Source organism: Fukomys damarensis, unplaced genomic scaffold, assembly GCF_012274545.1.
Source record: "Fukomys damarensis isolate Sample0158 unplaced genomic scaffold, DMR_v1.0_HiC HiC_scaffold_27, whole genome shotgun sequence".
NCBI classification, from domain to species: domain Eukaryota; kingdom Metazoa; phylum Chordata; class Mammalia; order Rodentia; family Bathyergidae; genus Fukomys; species Fukomys damarensis.
Genome location: NW_022900939.1, coordinates 342,244 through 350,840, shown reverse-complemented (window position 1 = coordinate 350,840; position 8,597 = coordinate 342,244). Strand labels below are relative to the sequence as shown.

The 8,597-nt window shown below is 57.3% G+C and overlaps 1 protein-coding gene across 2 annotated transcripts in view; it reads right to left on the bottom strand.

The window, feature by feature from the left end:
* Positions 1 to 351: 351 nt before the first annotated feature.
* Ganab (glucosidase II alpha subunit) overlaps positions 352 to 8,597 on the bottom strand; it is a 10,745-nt gene continuing 2,499 nt past the window's right edge. Inside the window, exons 4-24 of one of the 2 annotated variants that reach the window (XM_010632987.3) lie at positions 7,926 to 8,105; positions 7,515 to 7,580; positions 6,781 to 6,850; positions 6,595 to 6,679; positions 6,427 to 6,523; positions 6,161 to 6,341; positions 5,707 to 5,860; positions 5,335 to 5,570; positions 5,118 to 5,244; positions 4,962 to 5,041; positions 4,606 to 4,749; positions 4,427 to 4,523; positions 4,126 to 4,227; positions 3,747 to 3,990; positions 2,122 to 2,186; positions 1,945 to 2,021; positions 1,764 to 1,838; positions 1,520 to 1,633; positions 1,326 to 1,438; positions 1,114 to 1,214; positions 352 to 1,019 (exon numbers count right to left, since the gene is read on the bottom strand). In XM_010632987.3, the coding sequence (XP_010631289.1) occupies positions 910 to 1,019; positions 1,114 to 1,214; positions 1,326 to 1,438; positions 1,520 to 1,633; positions 1,764 to 1,838; positions 1,945 to 2,021; positions 2,122 to 2,186; positions 3,747 to 3,990; positions 4,126 to 4,227; positions 4,427 to 4,523; positions 4,606 to 4,749; positions 4,962 to 5,041; positions 5,118 to 5,244; positions 5,335 to 5,570; positions 5,707 to 5,860; positions 6,161 to 6,341; positions 6,427 to 6,523; positions 6,595 to 6,679; positions 6,781 to 6,850; positions 7,515 to 7,580; positions 7,926 to 8,105 (2,518 nt within the window). In that variant the 3' untranslated portion in view covers positions 352 to 909. The remainder of the gene's footprint in view (positions 1,020 to 1,113; positions 1,215 to 1,325; positions 1,439 to 1,519; positions 1,634 to 1,763; positions 1,839 to 1,944; positions 2,022 to 2,121; positions 2,187 to 3,746; positions 3,991 to 4,125; positions 4,228 to 4,426; positions 4,524 to 4,605; positions 4,750 to 4,961; positions 5,042 to 5,117; positions 5,245 to 5,334; positions 5,571 to 5,706; positions 5,861 to 6,160; positions 6,342 to 6,426; positions 6,524 to 6,594; positions 6,680 to 6,780; positions 6,851 to 7,514; positions 7,581 to 7,925; positions 8,106 to 8,597) is intronic. The other variant, XM_010632988.1, reaches the window with a different exon arrangement.

Here is an 8,597-nt window from a genome sequence, read left to right as displayed (position 1 = left end):
ATAAATAAATAAATAAATAAAAAAAAATGAGGCCGCTTATGATGAAGCCAGATGAAAACATTAGGTCCTGGGCCTTCTAGGCTATGCTGCTACAACTAGAATTCAGACACCTAGAGATTTATGTGTGGTTTATCACTTTATTGTTTCTTTTATCAAAACCTGTCACAGTCGGGGCCAAGAGGTTAAAAAAAAAAAATTCCCACACCCCTGCCCACAAGTGGTTCCCCACTGGTCCTCCTGACTCCTACCGAGGGTTTCAGGCCAAACCTGGGCACACATGATCATCTTCCCCAGCAATAAATACAGGTAACCGTGATTCCATGGAACCCCCAGCACTCTCTCCCTATCTTGAACACCCAAAGGGGACCGGAAAGGAAGTTTAATGCCCACCCTCTTAATAAGAAGGCATGGACACATTTCCTCAAGGAACAGAAGGCAACACTACCCTATCAGAACTGCAGCATCACTAGAAGACTGGGAGCTCTCCAGTGACTGCAGCCTCGATCCCCAGCGCCCCCACCAGGTAAGGTCAGTGAGGCAGTAGCCTGGCAGGGTAGAGCCAGGGAGAAGAAAGAAACAGTGGGGGGTGGGCGTGGGGGAGCTAAATTCAGCGCCCTTCAAGGCATCAACACAAGAGGCCTGGAGGGGTGGGGAGAGCAGGACACAGGGCCCTGTGGTCCTCAGAGCAACAGGATGTCAGGGAATGGAGGGAAAGGCTTGGAACTGATGAAGCAGTGGAGTGGGGGTGGTCAGAAGATCACAAAGGAACCCAGTCCAAGGACAGCCCTCTCATTCAGCCCAAATGTTTGGTGGCATCTGGTCTTGCGACAAGGAAGGTGAAGTCTGGGGCAGGGCAGCCCCCGAGGCAGAAGAGCCGTAACTCCCACCACCCCCACGCCCACCCCTGGGTTATTGAAGGTGAATGCTCCAATCAGAGGCCACACTGACGCCAGGCTTGCGCAAGACCAGCACAGAGGTCTCGGGGTCATGCTGGAAGGACAAGCGGCTCTCAGGAGATCCTGTAAGAGGTGAGAGGAGCCAGTCACTGCCGGGCCCCTTCCCTCCCTTTAGACTGGCACAAGTTCCAAGCCCCACACCCGCCTGCCCACCCACCTTGGGTCTGGAGCACCACAGTGGCAGGCTTCCCAACTCCTATGATCACCACCCGCTCGATCCAGACTGGTGTTTCAAAGTGGCCTCGGGGATCTGCACAGCTGAAGTGAAAGGCAGGTGCCCAGGAAGGGAAATGGCCAGTGGCACTGTGGCACTGCAGCAAAGGGAAGACCAGCAGGTAGCCCTGCCTCACACCCAAAGGGGCCCATTACCTGGAGACCAGCGTATTGCTGGAGAAGGAGAACCGCCGCAGCAAAAACTCCTGGCGCGTCTGGTAGTTGAACGTGTGACCATCATCCAGGAAGAGCTCGCCCTGAGCCATACCCTGAACAGAAGGTGGGGGTGGAATGAGCCAGGCCTGATGGCTCATGTCCTGGGCGGCCAGATGGCCAAGGTGGGCACTCACCTGGGGGCTGAGGGCAACAAAGAGAGTGATGGGGTCGTCCTTCATGCAGTCCGAGGAGCGCCGCACACGCATCCACCGGGGGACGATTGTCCCTCCTCGCTGGAACACAGGGATCTAGGGCAAAAGCACTGTGAGGCTAAAGGCCTCCCAGGCCCATGGCATCTATGCTGTCATCCACTGGTGCCCACACAGGTCCTTGACCAAAGTACACACCAGTTCCTTGGTGGCTGGGCAGGCTACTCACACTGCTCAGAGTTACAGGCAGGTACAGAGTTTGTGGGCCTTGGTGCTTCTGGTAGCTCTGAATGTCATACCACACCTGCAGGTGACAGCAGAGGAAGATACTGGGTCACTCTGCAAGGGGCTGCACCCCATCTGCTTTTTTTGGGTTCACCGTCCTGCCCAGAAGCCTTTCTGTGACTCACCTCTCCAGGGCCAGGCAGATAGACCTGCACACCATGAGCCCCAGCATCTGACACAGGGTGAACCAGGAGTGCATCCCCTAGACAAACCAGAACCAACTCAGAACTGGCACTCGCATGGCCCCTGCCGCTTGAACACTCAGCCCAGAAACACTGCCAGTCCAGTCCTCCCTTCCTTACCGAGCAGGAACTGGTCATCGATGCTGAAGGTGGTCACATCCTGAGGATACTGCACCCACAGGGGCCTAGGCAGGAAGACGGGAGGATGTTGGCCATCAGTTGATACAAAGAAAGCCAGTCTGACAGACAGTGACAAAACGTGTGCAACATTTCTAGTATTTCTGATACACACACCTTTACAGGACTTGGCTCACATTCAGAGTGTTCTGTGAACAGAAGAACTGGTGTATGCTCAGATACGAACACCTGTCCTGCAAGGCTAGACTGTCAAAAAGGCCCCGCAGCCATGGCCCTGGGCTTAGGAACGGGCACGATCCTGTGCCACCCTGAGCTTCCCAGAGCCTTACCTCTGCCTGAAGGCCACATCCTCATCCTGACCCCGCCCATCATCTGCCAGGAAAGACACCAAGCTCCCACCCAGCCTGACCACCCCCCAGGTCTCCTACCTTGAGGAGCCAGTTTCCTGAAGCACCCTTAGCTCCCCAGGTGTCATACCAAGCTAAGGGTCAGGCTGGTGAGAGGAAGGGCCTTTGAACCTGGCTGTGGACAGCAACCCAGGCTTCCCTCGAAGCCACTGCCTTGGCCTTCTACTGCTCACAGGTATAAGGTACGGCTTGCCCCAGCACTGTGGCAGCTCACCTTGGGCATTCATGGCAGCCCCATGCCACCCAAATACGTCCACTGACATGGAATCTACGCCAACCCTTGTGGACACTGCATTCTGCAGTACAAAGCCAGCCCCGACAGGGCTCAGGGTTCCTCAGGAAAGGCCCACACCGCTGCCACTCAGCTCAGGGCATCCAGGGCTGACCCTCCAGGAGGGAAGTGTGTGGGTGCCGAGCATTTCCCGGGCAGACTACATCCACTTGCTCTGTGGTCTCTCACTACAATTCTACCTGTGAATGGAATATGCCTGCCAGTGAATTTACCAGGCTTATACAGAATCATCAGTGTGTATGGCCTATTCTGAAAACACAGAGAAGCAGCTGGGGCGGACAGCACTGCAGCAGCCCAGCAGCCCAGCGTGACGGCCTTCTCAGGATTCTCCTCAGCTCCCTCAGTAACCTCACTGCAGCCCTTCCCTTCCTGTGTGGGATAAGCAGGGGTCTGCATTTGTGAAGACTCACATGGACCAAGCCTGCTACGTCCCTTCGGGAAGAAACCAGAGGCAGAGGCCAGTGTGGAGGTCAGGGGAGAATGTGACCGGATCGGGGTGCTGCAAGCCTGGGCACGGCAGCTATGCGGAAGGCACTCTGCTCGGATCACCTAGGTCTCATCTCATCTTACACAGCATTCTCTAAGTGGCTGTGACCACTACACCCCATTTCCCCATCTCCCTTCTGTCAAATAGCTCATCACTCTATTGCCAGAGTCCTTGAGCTATTACTCATTCCTCTTAGCCTCCTTTTCACACTCTATTTTTTAAAATCTGAGACTGGATCTCACTAAGCCACTGAGCTGCACGGCTGGGCTCAAGCTGGAGAGCTTCCCACCACAGCCTCAGAGTGCTTGCGTCCCCTCACTCTATCCGCCATCAGACTCCCTTTTTTACGAGGTCTGGGGAAGGGGAGGCAGCCCGGAGGTCCAGCCCAGGCCCCACCCTGCAGTATGTGTGCGAGGCTCACCTCATGACAGGGGAGCCATCACGGTGAGCCTGGTAGAAGAGGGTATACCAGTAGGGTAGCAGCGAGTACCGGTGGCCCAAGGCTTCCCTGATGATGTCTTGATGCTGAGCCGGTAAAAGCCACGGCTCCCGCCGCCCAGTGTCCAAGTGGGCATGAGCCCGGAAGAACGGCTGGTAGGCACCCATCTGGTACCAGCGCACAAGCAGCTCAGGGTCTGGGTTCTTGAAGAAGCCACCCACATCCGCTGGGGAGGGAGGGAGCGGGTTGCAGGGAAGGTGTGGGGGGCAGCCACGGTCACGGGCCCTTGCTTGCCCCTCAGTCCTGTGCTTTGCACTCCTCCCCTCTCCCCCCAGCTGAGCCCCACATGCTCCCCTCTCACCCCCACAGAAGGAAAGTCCCACCAGCCCCAGGCTGAGGCACATGGGGATGGAGATCTTCAGGTGGTCCCACCCGGCAGTGTTGTCCCCGGTCCACACAGCCCCTGAGGAAGGAGGAGAGGGCACTTGCACAGAGAAGGCTCAGTCTTCACACGGTGACCTGGGGCCCGGGGACTCTCTGAAGGTGCAGGGCCAGACAGGGAAAACCTCCCCACTACGAGGCTGGGAGGACAACGCCCGGGCTGCGGCTCCTGTGGCCTGACCTCCACATCCTCTACCACAGCTCCACTCTCTGGGTCTTACCAAAGCGCTGGGACCCAGCAAAGAACGCCCTGCTCAGGACAAAGGGGCGCTCAATGCCCCCTGAGCGCTGGATTAGCCCATCTGCAGTCGCCATGTGCTGGGGGAATGGACACAAGAGCCAGTGTCACATGGGGAAGCTGCCCGGCCCCCTCCCACCAGCACCCACCCCCGTGCCGCACCACATAGAAGCCATAGATGTTATGGATGTCACGGTGCTCCCAGCCCCCATAATGCTGGGCATCCTTGAGCATGGTGACCTCAGGGCCATTGAATACAGACGGTTCGTTCATGTCATTCCAGACGTAGAGGTTGGGAGCAGAGCCCTGGGGACACAGGCAGAAGATGTGGGCAGGATGGACAGGAGAAGACAAGACAGTGTCAGTGCAAAGCACTCCCTGAATCTGGAAAGATCTACTTTTTAGGGCGCTCCTAGGATCACTGAGGCCCCCCAGTTTGCTACAGGCAACCAAGCAAAGCAGAAAGACTGCAAGACACAGGGAGGGCCAGGCAGACCCCACAGGACAGGCTGTCCTACCTCATAGTTGTCAAAGCTGAACATGTCAGCCCACCAAGCTCTCATCGTGGGATTAGTGAAATCAGGGTAACTAGCAGAGCCTGAGAGACAACAAGGACAACCCATCAGCCCCCAGGAGGCACAGAAGCTACCTGCCCTCTGCCTGGGCCTGCCTACCTGGCCAGCACCAGCCCTCATAGTCAGAGCCGTCCCGGGTCTTCACATACAGGCCCTGGTTCCGCAGCTCCTCATGGACTCGATAGCCAGAGTCTACCTTGATGTGGGGGTCCACGATGGCCACCAGCTGAGCAGGACACAGCTGGTCAGAGCTCCCCAAGGCAGCAGCCACACCCTAGCCTCACCCAAAAAGAGGAGCAGGGCTGCAGCCCCTCACCTTCCGCCGCTTGGAAGCCAGGCGCTCCAGCATGCGGCGGGGCTGTGGGAACCGGCTGGGGTCCCAGGTGAAGTACCGCTTGCCATCGGCATGCTCGATGTCCAGCCAGATCACGTCACAGGGGAGACTGTGGTCATCAAAGCCCTGGTCCACCTCCAGCACATCAGCCTCGTCCCGGTAGTTCCAGCGGCTCTGGTGGTAGCCGAGGGAGAAGAGCGGGGGCAATGCCTGGGTCCCTGCAGGGTCATTGAGGGAAGGGGCACAGTGGGGCTCAGGCCCAGTCAGGGCCGTGGGGACATCCAGAGATGGAAGGAGGCCCAGGACTGCTGAAAAGGAACTGATCAGCCGGCCAGGAACTGAGGTGCCGAGTACCTGTGAGGCTGGCATACTGCCGGAAGACATCAAAGGCAGAAGGCCCAAGGAGCAAGAAGACGTCAATGATGCCACTCTCCGACATCCAGCGCACATCTGTCTGTGGGGTCTCTCCAGAGCCCTGCAGGTAGTCCAGCATCTTCCCAAACAAGGTCTGCAAGGGCAGGGACAGCCGCTTGCTGCTCACGGTCTAACTGCAGACAGCGGCAGCTCTCCTCTCCTCAGGTCTCCGTCCCCTGCCACCTGAATCATGCCAGCACTGTATTGGCAGTGCTACCCTCCCCTTGTCCTGCCTGCTGCCTGTCCCATGCCGTTCCTCCCTAGAACGGCGCCCTGTCAAACTTATAGCACCATAAGGCTGCCTAACACACATAACAGCCACCAGTGCACCCCCTCAGGCAGCCAGGGTGGTGCCTACATGCACCTGGAGCTCTGCTCTCCCCTCCAGACGCACCTTCCCTGCTGTGTTGGAGGAGATGTCAACCCAGGTCTCTGCAGCATTGAGCCAGAAGATGCCCAGGTCACGGTGAGGGCTGTGAGCCAGCAGCACAGGCACAGAGCCGTACAGGGCCATGGGGTTGTCCAGCTCATACTGGAACACATCCAGGTTGTATAGGCGGTACGGCTCCCCACCCCTGCAGAAGAGAGCGGTGCTGGCAAAGGCCTGTGCTGCCTGTGGGTCTCCGCCTCCCCCACCCCAGGTATTTCCTACAGACTCACTCAGTGACTTTCAGCCGCAGGCTGTCTGCATGCTCAGGGATCCCATACACATGCTCCATGCCCGGCAGGGAGAAGTCCAAGCCCACAGATGTGGGGCCTAGAAGAAAGGTAAGGCTGAGCCCACAGCTTCCCTGGGCTGGGGCTCCCCACCAGCCAACCGGACTTCACCATAGGGCTTGCTGTCTGAGTGAGTCTTGAACATCTCTTCCCAGGCCCCGGGCTCCTCTCTTTCTGCGGTATCCTGGGTCTCTGGCTATGAGGAGAACACAGGCAGTGACCTAGTCACTAGCAGCCCCTCCCAGCATCTGTCATCTGTGCCCCACCAAACCAGGATGCGGCCTCCCCTCAACTTGCCTTGTCCCCGTCCCCAGCCGCATCCTCGGGCTGGGCCCCATTGCCCTCAGCTGGGTCTGTTGCTCCTTGCCTGGAAGGTAGGAGAGCTGTCTGCTCCAATCCAGAGGGGGCAGGGACGAGGGGCTAGTGAAGGAGGGGTGGGGACAGAGAGCCGCGGGTCCAAAGGAACGAAAGCGCCAGAGGAGGGACTGAACGTTAGCATGGAAGGGCCCCAGGAGCGGCAGTTTTCAGAGGGTGGGGGAAGAACTGAGAAAGGAAAGTGGGGTGAATGCCACCAGGGCTGCCTCCCGAGCACAGGGCCACGTCGGTGTCCTGCTGGCATCTCCCAGGAGATAGGCAGGCAGGAAGTTCAGAGGTCTGATGCCAAGTGGGCTGTGCTGCCCCCTACTCCTGGCCAGACAGAGCTGTGCCCAGCCAGGCCTCAAGACGACCTCAAGAGGCATTGCCCAGGTGCTTCCCAGGTCAGTTGGTGAGCAGCCCACCCAAGCCCCACTCCATCCCAGACAAGGGCCAGGCACTCGCCACACAGCATCCCGCCACCCTGTCGCAGAGGTCTGCCTCCCTGTGTGCCTGAGGGCTCACAGCCCGCGTCCTCTCCCTAGGCTCCCAGCCAGGACAAGAGGGAGCAGGGGGGTGAAGGGCCAGGCATGGGCAGGTCTGGGGCCCCTTCCCAGGCTAGAGTGAGGGTGGGGAGGGCAGAGGAACAGATACAGTACCCGTGGCTATGGATTTACCTAGAGAAAATGTTCTTGATCTTATCCCACATGCTACCGAGCGTGAGACTAACTTTATCCGAGAAACTGGGGCAGGAGATGAGTAGGGAAGGGGTAAAGGAGGCACAAAACCAACACAAAAACAGAAACATAAAAGTGAGTTTCAGTCGACAAACTTCCAGAGATGGGCGAAAGAAACCAAAATTAAATAATAAGCAAATACAAAGAAAATTAACTTGGGAAACATGATGGCATAAGAAGCAGAAGAGAGGAACCCAGGTGGCCTCCCATAGAGATGCCCAGGACACAGCTTGGGGATGAGTCGCTGCCTCCTGGTCTGCATGGGGATGGAGGATGCCGCCTGGGGCCCAGCACCAGACTCACGACACCCGGGACCCTGATCTGCACCCCAGTCCCGAGCCCTGCACTCACGGGACCCTGCGAAGCCTCTGGTGCTCAAATTCCAGCAGCCCCCGGGCATTGACACTGAGCAGAAGGCTGCGGCCCTCCAGCAGGTCCAGGCGGAAGGGGCGTGCAGTCAGGATGATCTTGTAGGGACCCTCAGCCGCTGTCAGCTCCATGCTGTTGTCGTCACGGCCAGAGACAGAAAGCCTGCGAGAAGATCCAAAGGAACAGGTGGGACCCATGCTGGCCCAGGAAGAAGGGATGGCGCCAGCGGTGAGGTGATGGTACAAGGACATATTCCCTGCACAAAGGAGCCAAGTGCTTGGAGACTAACCCAAGTGTTCTTGCAGCTCAGAAATGTGAGAGAGCAAAGAGCAGATCAGCAAAGAAGTAGGAAAAACACATTTTCCACATGGGGGAAAAAAATATAATTCCTCACATCATACCAGATACAAACATTAGCTCCAGAAAGGTTACAGCTTAATTTGGTGGGGGGTGGGGGTTGGCTCAGTGGTTCTGCTGCCTGTCTCACAAACACAAGGACCCAAGTTCGATCCCTGGTACCAAAAAAAAAAACTAATTAATTTTTTTTAAAACAAGTTTTTTCTTGGGCTGGGGATTTAGCTCAGTGGCACTGTGCCTGCCTCATAAGCCCAAGGTCCTGAGTTCCTTGATACAAAAAAAAAAAAAAAAAAAAAA